Source organism: Protomyctophum parallelum (assembly GCF_964188405.1).
Source record: "Protomyctophum parallelum genome assembly, chromosome: 1".
Taxonomy (NCBI): Eukaryota; Metazoa; Chordata; class Actinopteri; order Myctophiformes; family Myctophidae; genus Protomyctophum; species Protomyctophum parallelum.
This window is the reverse complement of record NC_139697.1, coordinates 96,846,724-96,867,649: the sequence shown is the minus strand read 5'-3', so window position 1 is coordinate 96,867,649 and position 20,926 is coordinate 96,846,724. Positions and strand designations below refer to the sequence as shown.

At 43.3% G+C, this 20,926-nt stretch overlaps 1 protein-coding gene across 1 annotated transcript; it reads left to right on the top strand.

Annotated features, from left to right (window-relative positions):
* Nucleotides 1-2,468: 2,468 nt before the first annotated feature.
* On the top strand, nt 2,469-4,154 carry LOC310862104 (leucine-rich repeat-containing protein 47-like; the record flags this gene model as incomplete). The annotated part of the gene is made up of 1 exon (XM_083769841.1): nt 2,469-4,154. The coding sequence occupies one exon, from the start codon at nt 2,469-2,471 to the stop codon at nt 4,152-4,154; it is 1,686 nt and encodes a 561-aa protein (XP_083625967.1).
* Between the last annotated feature and the right edge of the window lie 16,772 nt (nt 4,155-20,926).

Here is a 20,926-nt window from a genome sequence, read left to right as displayed (position 1 = left end):
AGCGCTAAGCAGCCGATATAGGAAACAGGCTTTTTCACTGTGGAAAAGTCGACATGAGATGATATGAGATGCCAAAAGGAAGACATTCAAAACACCCATGGAACTGCATTATAATCATTCATTGCGACGTTTTATGTGAAAAAAAAACAAAAATATGTATTGTGCATAATCATAAAATCCCTTTTTACCTCCTTTTATGATGATTTTCTGTTTTATATAGACGTGTATAGGCTATTCGTACGTCTCTAAATGTTCTGATGAATTGAAAATGGTAGACCCTATTGTAAACAAGTGTAATGCTTTATGGTGTCGTCCACAGTTAACAGTTTTTGTATTCAGTTGTGCTTGAAATGTACCTATTCTGCATACTGTTAATAAATAAATCAATCAATCAATCAATCAAGCAATCTTAATTCACATTACCACAAACAGTGGTAGAAATTTAGAATGTAACTATTGAATACCCAATACTTTGATTAAATACGTCTTATACTGGAGTGTGCATTTCTTGCTATTATAATTCTGCATTCAGAGGGACATTTTGTACTTGTTTATGATAAAATCTATAGCCTAAAGGCCCTAAAATATTGAATTTCGGTATAGCCCTGGCCCCTGGCCAGTGGTGCAATGTATAGTTACTAAAGTTAATTTAGGCCTATACTCAAAAGGCAGTGTCAACCAGGACGGCTCGGCCAAGTGATATTTCACTTAAAAAAAACGTTTGGTCAGGCTTATGTGAACACCCCAGACAGTTTTTAAGTTGCTAGATTCAGTAATTAGATATTTGATATTCATTTTAGCTGCCCCGCCCCCTTCCTATACAAACCCATTATAACTTAAAACTCCATTTTAACCATGATAGATTCATCAAAGACACCTAAACCTTTTTCTGTTGACTGATATTGTTCTTCTAATACGTGAGGGGCCGTGGATTGTAATTTACTGTTTTCATTTATTTTTAATACTTCTTTTGGAAAAGAACCTCCTGCTGCCCTGCAGCTCCTCACAAAATCAAAAAGAATTATTAAAAATAATTGAAAACAGTAAATGACAATCCACGGGCCCCTCACGTATTAGGACATTATCAGTCAACAGAAAATAGGTCGGTATTTTCGATGAATCTATCATGGTTAAAATTGAGTTTTAAGTTATAATGGGTATACTGGCTAATGGGTATAATGTACGATGATAAGAGCGATCCCTCACTTCACACGGGTGTGATTTTTGGTTTTAGGGACAGAAAGCAGACGTTTCCCCATGAAGGTGATCCGAGAGATGATCTGGTTCATGATATCAGAGATGTATTTTGATAGAGATCTGGTTCATGATATCAGAGATGTATTTTGATAGAGATCTGGTTCATGATATCAGAGATGTATTTTGATAGAGATCTGGTTCATGATATCAGAGATGTATTTTGTCCCTAAACCATTCAAAGCTTTTGAAATAATCTTTTGACACGCATGCAGGGAGGGAGTCAGTGTTAGATTTAAGAACTGGAGTGATATGCTCCACTTTCTTCGTATGTGTATAGCCTATAAGGACTCGAACAGCAGCGTTCTGAATCAACTGCAGTCATCTGACTGATTTTTGAGTATTACTTTATACTATGTTGTACCTTTTACTCCACTCCACTCCATGTATGTTTATGATAAAAATCACACCCGTGTGAAGTGAGGGCGGCGGTGGCTCAGGGGTAGAGTGGCTGGATGGCAACCGCAAGGTTGCCAGTTTGAACCTGGACTCCCCCAGAGTTAGTGTTGAAGTGTCCTTGAGCAAGACACTAAACCCCTAATTGCTCCCAATGTGCAGGTTGGTACCTTGCATGGTTTCCTCCGGCATTGGTGTGTGAATGTGTCTGTGTGAATGGGTGAATGTAATGCACAATCTATGTAAAGCGCCTTGGATAAAGGCGCTATATAAATGCACCATTTACCATTTTACCCTTTGCTCCACTTCACTCCATGTGTGTTTATGATACAAATCACACCCGTGAGGGGCACTCTTATCATCGTACATTATCATGACGTAAATTCTCCATTCATTGTCAATGAGAATTTAATATTTGGGTAGGACAAAAATAGCCGATTTGCTGGTCCACATATGACGTAAATTCTCCATTCATTGTCAATGGGAATTTAATGTTTGTGTAAGTCGAAAATCTACACTCATAGCTGAATATACTGTAGGAGGGGCGAGCACCCCTCAAACATCTATACATAATGTTCATGTCTTCCCCCTGGCAGTGTTTATGCAACAAAATAAATGTAATCAATACAGACCAGTATTCCTATTGGATCTCGGATGACATGTTGATTCCATCATATTGATTTTGTGATGTCATATCGCTGTGACATCATATGGACTTCAAAAGAAGGAGTTGCTCTCTTTTGACTTTCAGCATAGATTTAAGTTATATATTCTGGACGGTGGTGTCTTGTGTCCCTCGGTTGCGTTATCGTTGCACCATGGAGAGCTGGCCGGAAATTGATAAAGCAGCGAAGGAGAAGAGGCGCGAGATCGTTTTACACGGTACGGGTGTTGACGAGAGAATCTCCTCCAACGGGGGTCTTAGTCCTGCCATCTACTCTCTCACACTCCTGAACCACCTGGAGGTCAGTCAGTGTCCGAGCCTGACAGAGATCCAGGAGGACATCGGACATCTGACCAACCTCCAGAGCCTCGTCCTTTGTCGGAACAACCTGGCGTCCATACCAAGTGTCATCGGAAGTCTGAAGTCACTGAAGGTCCTCGATTTGTCTGCGAATGCCCTGAGGTCTTTGCCAGGGGAGATCGCCCAGCTGAAGGAGCTCAATACTCTCAACGTGAGCTGCAACCAGCTCCTCTGCCTCCCAGAGGGACTGGACCAGTGTACCAAGCTGTCCACCATCAACGTCTCCAAGAACCACATCACCTGCTTCCCTGCCGACTTCTGCTCAGACCGTCTGGAGCTCCTCAGCACCATCATCGCCTCGGATAATTCCATCGAAGAGCTGAGCGGGGATGTTTACAAGCTCTCTGCTCTGAAGGTCCTGGACCTCTCTAACAACAAGCTGACCGAGGTGCCCTCGGGACTGAGCGACTGCTCCAGGCTGAAGGAGATCAACTTCAAAGGGAACAAGCTCAAGGACAAACGTCTGGAGAAGATGGTCAACGGCTGCCAAGCCAAGTCCATCTTGGACTACCTCCGAGGTGGGAAGGGGAAGGGAAAGGACAACGGAGACAATGTGGAACAAGGGGCAGGGGGACGGAATTCGGGTAAGAAAATACGGCAGGGGAAGAACAAAAAGGCGGATGATGAAGAGTTGGAGGAGGTGAACAAGATGGTGGTGAAGGTTCTTCACCTGTCCTCCAGCCCTGCTGTGTTCACCGTCAAAGTGACTGAAGAGGTTAAAAACGTGCGGCCCTATTTGGTGTGCTGCGTCGTCCGGGGCATGATCATGGGGCCCGGGAACGCCCTCAAGAGGTTCCTGGTGGCTCAGACCAAGCTTCACGACGACTTGTGTGGTAAACGGACCACCGCGACCATCGCAACCCACGACGTGGGGCTCCTGAAGTGTCCCCTGGTGTACGAAGCCCGACCGCCTCCGCAGCTGCAGATGCTGCCGCTGGGTCGCAAGGAGACGACGGCGGTGGACCTGATCAGACAGCTGCGGCTGGAGGCCGACGAGCAGCGGAGACAGCGGAAGAGACAGAACGTCTCGGGCCTCCACAGATACCTACAGCTTCTGGACGGACAGTCGCTTTACCCGTGTCTGGTGGACGCGGAGGGTCACGTGGTCTCGTTCCCGCCGATCACCAACAGCGAAAAGACCAAGATCACAAAGGCGACCAAAGAGCTGTTCTTGGAGGTGACGAGCTCGACCAGTCTGCAGACCTGTAAGGATGTCATGGACGCTCTCCTCGTGAGAATGGCAGAGTTGAACAGACAGACGGCGCAGAGCATGGAGGAAGCCGGGTCTGACGGAGAAGACGGCAACGGGGCTGCTGCCGCCGAGCCGGCGGGGTCCGGCGGCGGTGCCTCCTCCTCCTCCTCCGGGGAACTGGTCGTCCAGCAGGTTCAAACAGTGGACCAGGATGGCAACCTCAAGGTCGTCTATCCCTCTAAGACTGACCTCTCAGCCGAGGTCAGTAACCTGACCGTTGTCTGGTAGCTGTACCAATATTAAAAAGAAAATAGATGCCTCGTTGGCTGCTGTAGTTTGTTGGAGTGCAGAGGGGGGTGGAAGTGTGCAGGAAGAGTGCTGAAGGCACGCTGCGTCGCTGCCCAAGTGACGTCACTCGTGCGACTCCTCCATGTCTCTTGCTGCCACTCAAGTGACTATACTGGCCAATCACAGCGCGTCTTTTCCGTGGACTTATGTTACGCTCGCGGAAGCTTGACATGCTTCTGCTATGCTTCGCACGGAATCTCTGGAAAATGTTGCCCCCTCTCCGGTGACGTCTCTATTAATATATACTCTAAGGAGAATTCACGCACCAGAGGGGGAAGAGGCGTCTGTCTACCTTTATATGTCTATGGCTATACCGCCAATAACATCTGTTGTTTTACTCTCGCTCGTATCTAAATGTCACTCTGAATTAACTCCATGTGGCTCCGTACAATACTGAGAGAAAAGTCTGCCTAAATTCCCTCGCGAGGAGCTGGAACCTACGTTTAATTTAGGAAGAGTATGTTAGAAATCTGTTACGGGTGGCATAGCAAGGAGAGGATATAAACATCTGCACATTTGTATTAACGTCGCAATTTGCCTGATGAAGACCTAAAGGTCTAAGCGTTGCGCCATTAATACAAAGTACATTCCTTGGAGCTATAAAAGAGCAGTTGTTTTTATCCTCCCCTTGATGCCTGACATCCAGCACCTGGCCTAAGTACAGGCAGAAAATGTGCACACAATATTAAACATTTAATAACGTATATTAACCTACTGTATACGCAACATGTCAATGTTTTGTTTACCTAGTTGTTGTATTATGTCCACATCTTAAAGTTTGTTAATATGATGCGTATATACTACTGCCCACATGTATGATGTACTGTAACTAACTTTACGGTTCATAAACATACCTTAATATTTTCATGTATACGCTTAGGCCTCATTCTGTGTGAATGAAGTTGTGTTATCAAACCATGTGACTCCCATTGGAAATGCATTGAAGTGGCCATGACACAGAAGACACAGGACACAAGCGTGTCTTAGGTGTGAATGAGGGACATTTAAATAGTATAAAATGGTATAATAACTCTGTGGCTTCATGTTGTTGTCGGACTTCATGTGGCCAGTCATCTATTATTCTATAACACATCTGGGGTGTATCACTTCCCATTGTATTTGGGCAATTATATGATAAGGCCAATCCAACTGGCCTTCCAAAGAATATAAGTTAACTATTCTTATTTCTCTCAACAGCTATAGCGCTGAAATAGACTTGGCCATCAACATCTACATAGTATAATAGTTAAGGTATTATATTACTGGTGTACAAGTTATTTGGCACTGATCTGTCCAACGGTGTGCAAGATTAGCTCTGCACAGACACAGACACAGACACAGACACAGACACAGACACAGACACAGACACAGACACAGACAGACAGACAGACAAGGCTGGGCCTTCTAAGTGCCATGCTGTAAACAAGATGGACACTCAACTTTTATTGTTGTGGTTGAAACTACTACGTCTTTGTTTTACAAGCTCCAAAAAAGAGATCAACATGTGAACATGAAGTGATAATTTATGCTTAGGGTGCTTTGAATAGACGTTCCCAAACAGTGTGCCAACTCCAAGGCAACTACCGGTATATACAACATTTTTATTGTTTAAATTACAGACATGAGCACTATCAATTTCCCAGTTCTGACAGTACAGAGGCAAATTCTATGTGCACTTTCAACCTGGCATTCCTATTTTGGGCATGTGTTTCACATAGGTGAAAATGTGAAACGTATTATATTTTTTTAATCCATTATGTGGTTTCGACAAATTAAAATAAATGAGCTTGTACATTGACCTTCAGCTATGTTATTATTTGTGGAGATTTGTGAGTGTGAAATATGGCTTGGCACTGCCTTAAAAGCCATTTGTGGAGATTTGTGAGTGTGAAATATGGCTTGGCGCTGCCTTAAAAGCCTTATTTTCCATTAATACATTTACATAGTTATTTAAGAGTAAAAAGAGGTATGCCTTGAGATTTTGACTTGCCTTTTGGTGTGCATTGAGCAAAAGAAAAGTTTGAAAACCACTAAGGCGCCCTGAGGTCGCGTACACGGCACGCATCCGCCTGGGTGACAGCAGACTGCTGGGCTCTTTGGCATGGGGGGTCAGATCAACATATGGAATGTCAGAACAGATCAACTCCATATCTGGAGATCTATAGGGTGGCAGCGGAGCTGGGGCAGTGACCATATATGGAGGTGTGATATTATGCATGCATGGCCATATATTGACATTCACATATATGGGGAAGGGCCCCTGGTGATGTCGTCTATACGTCGTGACTATACATATATGCCCATAAATACGGAGATCCCTGATACTGTCACGTGATGTCATGTGAATGTCACGAGGCATTCATGACCATATATGGGGGCGTGACGGACCAACGGGAAATGCACGTTTTCATAGTAAAAAAGAAAAAAGAGCAAGTCACTCTGTACATGTATACGGTTAGAATCCACGTAACTCGGGAACCGTTTGCCCCACCAACTTCAAATTCGACACACGCGGCGGACCCACGGTTGTCCAGCACCGCCAAAAAAGGCCTCAGCCCGGGCTCTGGACTGGGCCCCTGGCATGTCCAGGCTCCATATATGGAGCTGGCCTGTTCTGACATCACAACACTCCATATTTGGGCATGCCTGACCAAAGTATTAACCCCAGCACATGTGTCACGCACACACAAAAAAAGTATACACGTATGCTACTGGTCAAATATTAGTGGTTGGTAGTACTGGTTGCTCAGTCAAATGTGTACAGTACTGGAGTACTCGTGCTTTGTAATAAAAATATATATTAAAAATGTTCAATAGGCCTATATATTTTATTTATTTAGCATGGTAATACAATCTAACTTTTATACAATTGGGGTGGTTGTATTTTGTCTCCCTGCTCTACCATTGACATTTGACTATTGACTATTGACATGGACGGTCATGTCTCACCTATAGACACATGCAGGATCTGAAAGGAATTCTCACCTGATGGTCAATATTAAATTAATCTCCTGGGCAAGCAGGCAGGCTATATTAACTTGGTGGTAGAAAATTATAATACAAAAATAAAACAGCATTTGCACAGGAAACCGGGTTAAAATCCGGAGGTAGATGAGGAAAGTTCTTTTTTTTTTTGTACCGTATTCAAAAGAATTGCATCCAAATATTTTCCAGACAGTTCGCAAGTAAATCTAGGCTTGTATTTGTTACTGTCCACAGGCACAAACTCCACAAGTTCACAACGTATATCGTCCAAACAACCACTAGGTGGAGACAACACTTTCTTAATGTTCTTGGACTCGTTCACTCACATTGCATGGTGCACTTGCACAGGCATGGCGTCATGTTCGTTTACTTCATTCATTCAAAGAGTTATAAAAGTACAGATTTAATAGTAAGTTTTACATTTTATTCACTTCCAATTTATAATAACCTGTTTTAGTATACGGACGGACCACCATAAATGATGACTGCAGTGCCTCTCAGACCCAAAACGAAAGCATATTTTGTCCACAATTCCATGCTGCATTGATGTGGCACCGCATATAGAGAGATAACAGGCAAACGTTGATACAAACAACAATTATTCTAATTCTGTAGACTTCTTCCTAAATCAAGTAATGCAGATGTTTAACAATAATTTAACTAATAGTCTCTCAAGAGTTAAAATATTGAATAGCCTACCACCGCCGGTCCACCATTGGGTCCCCGGACCACTGGTTGAAAACCACTGACTTTAGCAGCTGACTGAGGCTGAGCAGTGAGCACCGTGCATGATGATGATGATACTACGTGGAAGAGTGTGGATATTATTAATTTAAAACGTACACTGAGACCAGACTGAGTCACGACACGCAGTGACCTTTTATTAGTTCAAACAAACCTTGATGCTAAAATAGGCTACAGTTAATTAAGGCTCGAATGAATCAATATAACTGCCATGCGAGTTCTGCAACCACAACAAACCTCGGACCAAAACACCACCAGTAAACCAAACACCTGTAGCCACTGAAGCCTCATAGGTAAGATATTATGCAGTCTTCTAGCTGGCATTGTTGTTAAAAGCTATTTTAATACGCATATAAGAACCCGTGGCCAAGACCTGTAAATTGCCCTTTTATAAACAAGGAAGTGCATGCATATGGCTGGCTATTTTCTTCTGATGTTGACATGGCAATTAAGCCATGCCATGGGCCTTACGTTTACAGCCATTTACAGTGGTGTAAGTTAAGTATAAGTACATTTACAAAGGAATTAAGTAAAATTTTGAGGTAGCCTTTTTGTTTTACTTGAGTGGAGTGGGGTGTTTCCAATTTTCTACTTCTCCACTATGAGAAAAATTTCCTTTATTTACTCCATTACAAGTTAATATTTGTATTACTACATAGCCTACACATTCAACTATGTATGCCACATATTGTGAGCTTGTAGATCGGTTATTGTATACATTTTGAAAATTGGAATTTGGAAATGGGACATTCTTTATAATCATGAGTAGGCCTTTACTTTTGGTACTTTAAGTATATTATATACCAGACCTTTACTTCTATCAGCGTTTTTCTACAGTAGGCCTACATTGTGGCTTTTATTCAAGTAAAACATGCGAGTAGGCTACTTTATTTGCTAGATTATGCATTTCTTCATCAAATTGAGGATATGTTTCAGATTTTTCACGCACCACAGTTTGGGAACCACTGCCCTAGACAGTTTTATAAGTTGCTCATATTCAGTATTTAGATTTGATATTGATTTTAGACATATTTGTCCACTCCTATAATACGTGAGGGGTCTGTGGTGGTGGGCTTTTCAATGCTGTTTTTCATTTATTTTTAATAATTGTTTTTGGAAAATAATAATGACACCCTGTAGGACGGGGGAGACAAAGTAATCAAATAATTATATTAAACATAAATGAAAACAGTCAATGAAAAACTATGGCCCCCTCACGTATTCACCAGTCACCAGAAAAAAAGGGGTGTTTTTGATTAATCTAACATAGTTCAAATGGAGTTTGAAGTTTACAATGGGTTTGTATAGGAAGCTATACAATACTATACTATGTTAGGGGCAGCTAAAATTAATATTAAATATCTAAATACTGAATCAAGCAACTTACAATCTGTATGGGGTGTTTATACATAAGACTGAGTGGACGATGAAATGCCCAAAAGGCTTTTTGAAAGTGATATATCCCTTTTTATAAAGGGGTTGTAAAACATGTTCTCCCCGTGTCCTCTAGGGTAGGTATACCCTCACAAAAAACATGCAGTAATCCTGGTCTCTGAACTACCTCCCCCTGGCCAGCCGGGGCGCCTGATGGAGGGGGAATAACGTGTTCCTTCCACGCACTACGTCCGGCTGGGGAAACTCTCCTCTGTCAGGTGAAAAGAATAAGCTTGGACTCCTCATGCATAGAAGGAAGCATGAGGTCAGTCTGAGGTCAGTCCCCCCCCCCCCAGGCCCAGGTTGGCAGAGGAAGTGTATAGCGCCCAGGATTACATGAGATAATTGACACTGGGTGAAAAAATGGGTTGCAAAATCGTGGGATAAAAATTGAAAGAGAAAGGGGTTGTAAAAGTGATATTTATTTATTTGTTTTAAAGTGTGTTAGTGCATTGTGTTTGTTCAGTAACAGCTGCAGATGGGGCCTCATCAATCCCTCCCTGTCTTCCCACCGTGCCTTTTGTAAACAGAAAATTAAGTTTTCAGGTCGGGACACAAATTAGATTTTGGGAGAGAAGAGAACTCGTGTCCAAAGTCTGGCCTGACGGGTGGGGGAGGCAATCATTGCACGAGAGCAGATAATTTTATATGGCCCCCTGCGGCAGGCTTCCCTCCTAAACATGTATTATTTATGCCCCCTCGCCCCCAGCATAGTCATGAAATGAAACATTGAGTGTTTGAAATTAACCATGGGAAGAACCCCTTTTGGTGTTTTAAGCATTATGTTATACTTTAGCTATATTGAAAAATAGCAGATCTACAAGCTCATGAGCTATGAGCTTGTAGGTCTGCTATTTTTGAAATATTTGAAAATGCGACACAAATCTTTGAATATATATATATATTTTTTTCAGAGCGAATGTTTTAAACTCTCATATTTGCTTCTGAGGAGTTCCTGCATGGAATAACATATTTGGCCAATTACATATGATTCTCGGGGTCCTTGACATTAAATATGAAGCACCACTGATACAGAAACATGAGGTATTTCAGAAAACTGTCAGAATTTAGAAGACATTTTTTATAATTTCGACGTCAGGCCTAAAAGGATCTGTAACTCAGTGGTTATCTCACACCTTTTCATGCATGCCAAGGACACCAGACAATGAATTTGGCTCCCCATCTGAAAATATTTTGTTCCAGGGACCTCTAGAAGCAAAGATTTGAGTTAAAAATGTTCGCTTTACAAATTATATACATGAAAGACTTGCATACATGTTCACGATTTTTCAAAAATAGCAGATCAATACTTCTTAATTTTCAAAAAGATTAATGACATTTATTAGATTTTTCATTTATTGGTGAAATTATCTTGAAATATTTTGAAATAATAATAATAATAAAACTAAACAATAAACAAACTGATATTTCCTCGTGTCCCATTTAAAAATGTCACCCCTCAGACGTGGGTCCACGCCCTGCTGTTTGAGAACCAGTGTGTGTGTGTGTGATCTAAAACACATCGGCGTGCCCCCTAATCGGATCCCGGTTCATTGACACAGATTCCTCCCTCCCTCCCCTCTGCTCTAATCTTGTCCAGCGGCGGGCGAAATGACACACACACACACACACACACACACACACACACACACACACACACACACACACACACACACACACACACACACACACACACACACACACACAGAGAGAGGGTACCTGACTGACTGACTGACTGTCCCTTCCTTCCTTCCCTCCCCCTCTCTCTCTCTCTCTGTGTCTTTTCTCATGCTAATGACAGCTAGGTCCCTCATCCTCCCATCCCATCCTCCCCGGGCACCATCTGCCTTTATATACCCACCCGGGCCTGGGCCCCACAACAAGCACTTCCAGACGCGTCCTTCCCGACCCGGTCCCATTGTTGGTGTGTGTCCAAGCAGAATGCTGTGGTGAGTGCTGCTGCATGTGCGCTGTGCACGCACACACACTCTCACACACACACACACACACGCTTGCACGCACACACACACACACACACACACACACACACACACACACACACACGCGTGCAGGTCATTATCGCTCATGTGACAGAGGGGCGGGGTTGTTCGCGTGCCCTGTGGGTGTGGTGCAGTGACATGAGGAGGAGGCAGTCTTCCGTTTGTTGTCGTAATGTTTTTGTGATGTTAGTCTATTTTACATGAGTTGGGTTTTTTAAGTCCTGAGTGTTTAAGCCGGTATAGTGTAACTTTGAGAAGTATATAACCAAATGGAACCGTATTATTTATAATAAAGGGCCCTTTTGGTTACATTTGTAACTAACTAAGGGTTGTCCCGATCCAATCACGTAATGGGAAATGGGGGCCGATCACGTCATTTTAGATAGACTAGACCGGTGCCTGTCTGTAGAGCACCGAGTTGGAGATCCATGCCCCACCCGGCTATGCAATACCCGTTGTACCCGTGTCAGAGTACCCGTTGTACCCGTGTCAGAGTACCCGTTGTACCCGTGTCAGAGTACCCGTTGTACCCGTGTCAGAGTACCCGTTGTACCCGTGTCAGAGTACCCGTTGTACCCGTGTCAGAGTACCCGTTGTACCCGTGTCAGAGTACCCGTTGTACCCGTGTCAGAGTACCCGTTGTACCCGTGTCAGAGTACCCGTTGTACCCGTGTCAGAGTACCCGTTGTACCCGTGTCAGAGTACCCGTTCCACCCATCTGTCTGTGTCCCTTTTATGCCCATATATGGAGATTTCCGTATCTGTCTCTCTGTGTCCCTATATTCATATATATGTGATTCATATATAAGTTCTGTGTCAGGCATGCCCAAATATACAGTGTGTTGCCTAATCTCAATGTGACGTCATGGAAATCTACAGGTGAGGGGACCACAGTTGAGGGGACCAGAGCCTTTTGTGGTGGTTCTGGACAACCGTGTATCTGACCGACTCGACACCAGGCACTGCACTCCCTGTGGGGGTGTGGAATGTGTGTGTCAAATGTGCAGTCGGTGGGGCGAACGGTTACCTGTATTACAGATAACGTGGTGCATTTATAGATATAAGATACCTTTATTATCCTGCCGGGGGAAATCAGACACCCAGAGGCGGCATAGAAGTTAAGGTTACAGCTTAAGAATAAGAGGAAAAAAACAACTGCTGCTGTCTGAGCTACTTCTGAACACATCTGCCCACACGGAGTGACGGACTGCAATTGGTTTTCAAATGATCGGACACGGATCGGGAGCAAAGAAAACGTGATCGGGACAGTATCAATTCTATCCCCATATCATGATATTAGACTGGATATTGTCTGTTATTTTGGAGATTGCAGGGAGCTTTTATTCTGAAAACGCCTGCTATTCCTTGACCCCCAAATGCAGGAAACAAAATCGCGATCATAAGTCTGATTTCACTTTATAAGTGTTAATCTTGTAACCCCGATGCCGCATGAAGTCAGAAATTAGACCAGGACATCCATGTTTTGATCCGCTGCGCGGATGCAGCGTAGTTTCAGAGAAAAACGGCTTTTAAAACGGTGCTTATTAAATAATGAGCTTTAATTGACGTAGATCTCGGCCAATGGCGGTGAATCTGTTGAACAAGAAGTGGCCTAGCCACCGGGCTGATTCTAAAAATGGAAAATAGCGAGACCTTCTTATATCGCTATGAAACGCCTTAACCCATTCTGACCGGGCACCCATTTTGGTGTCAGCATCATGTCATGCTTTAGCTATTGAAAAATAGCAGATCTACAAGCTCATATCGCGCCACCGAGTGGCGCGATACGAGCTTGTAGGTCTGCTATTTTTGAAAAATCGAAGACACTTTTAGAATCTGATCTCAGGTCAGAATGGGTTAATAATGAAACTGTCAGGATGTAATAGACATTTTTAGAATCTGATCTCAGGTCAGAATGGGTTAAGACGAGTATACTCATCCAAAGCATCAGGCGGTGGGTGTAATTTGATAGGACTAGTATACTCGCCCTTAGCATCAAAAGTGTTTAAAAATAAAAAAAACTGAAAGTGTTTAAAAATATACTAGTTTTTTTTCTTGCTCTGACCTGGGAACCAAAGTGGGCGTGTCGCTATTCTACAGGTTGGAAGACGCAGATATAACCACTTAAACAGTGCATGGCAAAAGCAAGCAAAAATAGGTTACTGGGAACTCCTGCCCTGCAAGAGGGGCATTCCAACCTAGAATGGAACCTAATTCTGACAGTTATTTTGGCGGGAAATGGCCCTGAGAGAGAGAGAGTATACAAACGGTCCATTTTGTTAACATCTGTACACTCTCTCAGTGACGCGTCATCTCAATAATCCTGAATACCAGCTTGTGTAAACTCTTGTTAACTGGGGGCTGTACGTTTATCGGTCCCCTCAGCATCGTGCAGGAGGCTCCTCCACAACACCACTGAACAACAAGCACAATATCCATGTCTCCTCCTCCTCCTCCTCCTCCTCCTCCTCCTACTCCTCCTCCCCGCACTACACTATACACGCTCCGCCTGCGTCCTTTCATTTTCAACACTGCTGCAGCCGTTTAGGAGAATAAACTGCCTGTTCTGCATTAAGATTAGATATTGAACCGGGCCAAAGACACAGGGAAACAAGCCTGGCACACACACACACACACAGACACACACACACACACACACTACACGCACGCATGCACACACACACGCACGCACACACTACACGCATGCACACACACACACACACACACACACGCACGCACGCACACACTACACGCACGCACGCACACACACACACAGAGCACACAATGGACCAGCTGTCGATGGGAGGGGCGCGTTAGGGGCCTGCACTGACAAACCCAGTGGTGGAATAAAACTCGGATATATTTGTGTTTTGTACTTTGTAAAAAGGCTAATTGAATTGAATTGCATTGAATAGCTTGAGAACATTTTATATTATAAAAAAATAAGAGAAGACAGTCTTCTCTGAGCTCTGCGCTGTGGCCATGAGGCAGATATATTAATATATATTAATATATCACTCTCTTGTCTTGCTGTGACCTTTGTTGATGGTGAATGAGGAAGCCTGCATGACTGAGTCTCTTTACAGTAACTCTGCTACAGTAACTCTGCTACTGTAACTCTGCTACTGTCGGAGGTTTAAACTGGTCCCAGGCATTCTGTAGTATTAATTTCTAGTGCCCACATCATTCTGACTGATAGTGCTCACTATGTGTACATCCCCTTTCTTTACTGTGGCCTTTGGTTTTGACAGCAACATTTTGATTTAGTTTGTCTTTTGGGATCAAATCTATTTAGTGTTAGTCATATTTTAGTCATCTGAAATGTATTAGTTTTAGTCTAGTTTTTCTCTCCAAAAGCCCTTGAATATGATTAAGGATTACTGTCATCATGGCAATCTCACACTTCATATCATACACACCATACCTGTAACTTTCATTAGTGTTTATTATTCCCAGAATAAATAAAAAAAGAAGTTACAAATAAAATATTCCAGGGGCCACAAGGGGGCGCTCCGTGGGCTAGTGTGACAGGCGGCCCCTAGGCTCCGCTCCTGTTCCGTAAGGAGTCTGACTAGACAGCCTGGCCTTCTGTCACATGTCCATATTAGGAGATCTCGTCTCACCACCTCACCTTGTACTGTCTGTACTGTACCTATTTTTGGATGAGATGACCTGCTGCTTTCCATGACGGGCCTCTCTACTGTACTAAATCAGCAGTTGTGGAATGTAACTAAGTATATTTGCTGTACTTCAGTACAATTTTGAGGTATTTTTTCCATTACATCTCAAAGGCAAATATTGTACTTTTTAATACACTATCATTATTTGAAAACTTTAGTTACTTTGTAGATTTTGATTATTATTACAAAACATGTCTTAACCACTTAGCTCTACATTTGGCCCATTTCATAATAGCCGATCTACAAGCTCACCATCTGATCTACAAGCTCACCATCCGTCGCATATTCTCAAAGAATACTTTTAGACATTGTATACATTTGAAAAGGACATTCTACATAATGAGTACTTTCAACTTTTACATAAAGAGCTATGAAATACTTGCCATTAATATAGTGTACCAAGTACACCCCCTGGACATGACGCTAGTATGTTGCAGGGACTTACCCCCAATCCAACCCTTGATGCTGAGTGTCAAGCAGGGAGGCACTGGGTCCCATTTCTTTGTCTTTGGTATGACCCGGCTTCCCAGTCCTAGGGCGGACACAAACAAGGCCACTGAATCTCTTCAACAACATAAATTCACATTAATGTAAGGGTCCTTGTCATGAAAGAGTTTGACCAGCACCGATTTGTACGATTCATTACATTAATAAAGGCAGATTCATAGATGCATAGATATGCATTATATTCACACACACACACATTCACACAGTGATGGCGGGGGAAACCAGGCATGGCACCAACATGCTCACTGGGAGCAATTCGGGGTTTCAGTGTCTTGCTCAAGGACACTTCGACACTAACTCTGGGTGGAGCCCACAGGGATCGAACTGGGAACCTCGCGGCTCCCAACCGGCCCCTGAGCCATTGTATGGGCCCCCTGTATGTGGGCCAACCGTTGGCCTCTTAGAATAGACGCAGCATAGATAGATAGCGCTGCAGGCCGTTAGTTCGTTCATCTGTTGTGCAGCGAGTTCCTTTCATAGCGTCGCGGAGTCATAACTCAAAGTGGTGGTTGTTTTGTCGAGGCGACGCTTGGGTTCACGCAGGTTGCCCCCTCTTACTGATACTGACGACCCCCTCCCCCCCCCCCCCCCCCCCCCCGGCCCGGGGGGAATAATAACGCATAACGGATGACTTAACGGGTGGTGGTGACTGGTGGTTCAGGTGCTGCTCGATAAGTCCCCTACGCACGCACAGACGCACTGATATGATCTGCTGCTTCATCATCTTCATCATCATCTACCCCCCCAATGACCCGACCGGCCACACCCACCACCCACACAGGGAGGGGGGGGCTTCAATAATTTCTATCGCAGACAGTGTGGCGTGCTTACATTAGCTGATCTACGACTACAAGCTATCCCATTTAGACCAGAGTTAAAAACATTCACTTTGAAAGAATATTATATTCAAAGATTTGCGCCACATTTTTTACGATTTTTCAAAAATAGCAGACCTACAAGCTCGTAGCGCGCCACTCGGTGGCGCGCTATGAGCTTGTAGATCTGCTATTTTTTTTATAACATAATGTTTAAAACACCAAAAGGGGTTCCCAAACTTCCCACCCCAAAATGGGCTATACTGTGACGCCATACAAAATGAAGAGATGGCCCTGGATGACCACTATACACGTCTGGGGTTAATTTGGTTTCCCTTTGTTAGGCCTATATACTCTCTCAGAGTTATGGGGGTCCCTGAAAATAAAATGTGTGAGCACCACTACACCAGTGTTGTTTTTGGCAGCAAATTTGGAGTTTAGTGTAGTCTCTTTTTCTGGTGTGTCCTCTCCAATATTGGATGCCCAGACAAGTATCTGAAAATACACACACACACACCCACACACACACACACACACACTCAGTGTAGGTCACAATGAGGGTCAAAGGTCAGGCTGGCGTGTGCCTCGCATGGCTGAGGGAGCTGTTGCCACGACAACACACCAGTCAGTCATATTAGTGTGTTTCACCTTTCCCTCATGGCACCGTGGGTTGTGTAAAAAAATAAAAAAATCTGTTTTCATAGCTTTTGTATGATTACACAATTATTTTCAGGCTTTTCTTGCCTTTATTTATATATTGCAGTGTAACACAATTTTTTGCTAAGGACGTGTATGATTTCTAGGGGGTCACCAGGTGACAGTGAAGTGACAATTTAAAGGTATATTCAGTGATTTCACTTAATTCAAATATCACTTATTTTTTTGTTTTGTTGTGATAATCCTCCCTACTATAGAGTGTGCTGACCATATAAGGAGTTCCTCCCTGTCCCCAGTTAACCCCTGGGGGTCAAAAAACCTTAGGTTTCGTTTTTGACTCTCTATCCTGATTGGACGAAAGGCTGGGTCCCACAGCCAAAAACGAAACCTAAGGTTTTTTGAGTGAAATCACTGAATATACCTTTAACCCATTTTGGAGGGAACCCCTTTTTGGTGTTTTAAGCATTATGTTATAGAGCACCGATGTCCTGACGTAACTCGCTCATCCCGACGATTCCCCTCCTGGTTCGCGGAAGTAATTTCTCTATGGAGAATAACATGGGGTGATCTTAATATCGTCTACTATAAGCGCTGTGGTCCAAAAATAAACAAGCTGTCTCGGCGTTATTGTTAGGGAGGTGTCTCTGTATCATTTGCAACAGTCAGTCACTCATATATGATACAGTCTGTTTCTAGCGAAAATCTAACTAATTTAGCAGCAGTAACATTAGCGTTTTCTCTCAGTCAGTTGATTCTTCATATCCATATGAGTGAAGCGGCCCGGGGTGACATGTTTATTTTTCAAACACAGTTCTTATATGAAGCAATCAAAAAATCCTCCTATGGCGATTTCAATGCAACTAAAAAAATACATGAACCTGGGGACTGACGCCCTCTACTGAAAGTCACGTCAGACTTCGGTGCTCTATACTTTAGCTATTGAAAAATAGCAGATCTACAAGCTCATAGCACGGCACCGAGTGCCTCGCTATGAGCTTGTAGGTCTGCTATTTTTGAAAATTCGTTAACATTTAGTGGAAATCTTTGAATATATGTTCTTTCAGAGTGAACGTTTTTAACTCAAATATTTGCTTCTGGGAGAGGGTCCCTGGAACAACATATTCTCAGATGGGGGTCGGCGGCCAATTACATATAATCTTGGCCCTCTTGGGGGTCCTTGACGTGTCGATTTCAGCTCTGACACTTATTTTATTTCAGGCATGCTCCAATATGTGAAGAGTCTGCCTGTGCTATTAACTCATTTTGGATCATTTTGGATATATATTTTCTACATATCAGTTTTTCTCCTCTCCTGAACAGTTAGTCTTGCTGCCATGACTGTATCTGTATCAAAAAGAGTCACAAATAATATAAGACTAACATTTTGAAAATGGCAGATCTACAAGGTCACAATGCCTCGCAACATTTTCACAAATTATCTGTGGAACAGTCAAATTAAATGTAATGCCTAGTAATTCCAATTGATTGTCAGGGTGGGGGTCGCGAGTTCAAATCACACACACAGCACACACGCGCACACACACACACACACACACACACACACACACACACACACACACACACACACACACACACACACACACACACCCCCTCTTGCCATCTCATTAGTTTCCCCTATGTAGACACCTTGGGATGATGATTCATTACACACTTTGATGTTAAAACATAAAGGTTACCGAGGGGTGATTTAAATTATTCATCAAGAACCTCGCTTGTTTGAATACGTGTTTCCATGGCGATGCTACGCTGAAATGAAGCAGGTTCTTAAGAGGCATGCCAAAGAGAAGGACTATGATTGGTTCTTCGGAGGCATGCCAAAGAGAAGGACCATGATTGGTTCCAGGAACGACCTGAATTCGTTCAACGGTTTGCTTCATTGGCCGGTGTCCCCCAGGGCTCTGTACTTGGTCCACTCATATTTGAGTGGTGCAACCACTCCTTTTTATAGACAGCCATGTGCGTCCCTCCGAGCACGGAAATAGTGTTATAGCGTTTGTTCACCACCGAGTGTCACTGTTGCACAGCCAGACACACACACACACACACACACACACACACACACACACACACACACACACACACACACACACACACACACACACACACACACACACACACACACACACACACACACAGGCCAGGGATGAGTGCTTGTACAGTACAGTACAGCACAAGTACAGTACAGCACCACTCACTTCAGACGGGTCTGATTTCTTTCCCCCTTCACTTTAGATAACAGATCTACAAGCTCACATTTGCGACGCGGTGCTACGTGGCTATTCTTGACGATTTCTTTGCAGTTCAGACAGCGTTTCCACTGAAAATTAATTTGTAAAAGTTGCTTCTGCTACTGGAGACTGATGTCTGGATATCTGGTCCTGTGAGGCAGTGGTTCTGTTGTGTGTAACTGGAGACTGAAGTCTGGATCTCTGGTCCTGTGAGGCAGTGGTTCTGTTGTGTGTAACTGGAGACTGAAGTCTGGATCTCTGGTCCTGTGAGGCAGTGGTTCTGTTGTGTGTAACTGGAGACTGAAGTCTGGATCTCTGGTTCTGTGAGGCAGTGGTTCTGTTGTGTGTAACTGGAGACTGAAGTCTGGATATCTGGTCCTGTGAGGCAGTGGTTCTGTTGAGTGAGACGGAAGTCTGGATCTCTGGTCCTGTAAGGCAGTGGTTCTGTTGTGTGTAACTGGAGACTGAAGTCTGGATCTCTGGTCCTGTGAGGCAGTGGTTCGGTTGAGTGTAACAGGAGACTGATGTCTGGATCTCTGGTCCTGTGAGGCAGTGGTTCTGTTGAGTGTAACAGGAGACTGATGTCTGGATCTCTGGTCCTGTGAGGCAGTGGTTCTGTTGTGTGAGACTGAATTCTGGATCTCTGGTCCTGTGAGGCAGTGGTTCTGTTGTGTGTAACTGGAGACTGAAGTCTGGATCTCTGGTCCTGTGAGGCACTGGTTCCTATAAAAATGTTCATGTCAAGGACCCCTAAATTGACACAAATTATCCCCGTGGACCCCCATTTGAAGAGAGATGCCAGGGACCCCCATAAGAGAAGATGACTCACATTCTGGTCAGAAAGCCAACCAGCACCAACCATCGGATGCAAATGATTCTGTCGCAATTTTTGCATAATTTAATCAAAACATGATTCAACCTTCACTCTATTCATTCGTCTTTTATTCAACATAAACACTATGTTGAAGAATTGAATATACGTAGCGCGTATTTGGAGTTATCCAAGTCTTTTGGAGTTATCCTTGTAGCTGAAATGTTTTACTGTATCTCTGTGCCGTTTGCATTTTTGACTAATCAAGTATTCAATCAATCAATCAAAGATAATTTATTAGGGCTGCAGATATCTATTATTTTTTAGCGATTATCCTATCGTTAACTTGTTCGCTGAATCGTATAATCTAGGGTTGTTTGTACAGTATGTATGCTGTTTGTACAGTGTATATATTTGTAGGACTTTCTTTTAGAGAACCAATTATCAACCTAAGTATATATAGGTATATTACACTTCTGCGCACAACAATTTCATGCAAAGATGTAAATGTAAATACCAGATGTACAACCTCACAACGCTTTGTGATGTGTTGTGATGTGCTATTTTCACTTAATTTTCACTTTTTCTTTTGACTGTTTTGCCTATAATATAAGTGACTACTAATCGCAAATTTTATTAAATTATTTCTTATTTATTCTCATTGATGAAATCAATGATTTAGGTTAACCCATTCTGACCGGGCACCCATTTTGGTGTCAGCATCATGTTATGCTTTAGCTATTTAAAAATAGCAGATCTACAAGCTCATATCGCGCCACCGAGTGGCGCGATACGAGCTTGTAGGTCTGCTATTTAAAAATAGCAGATCT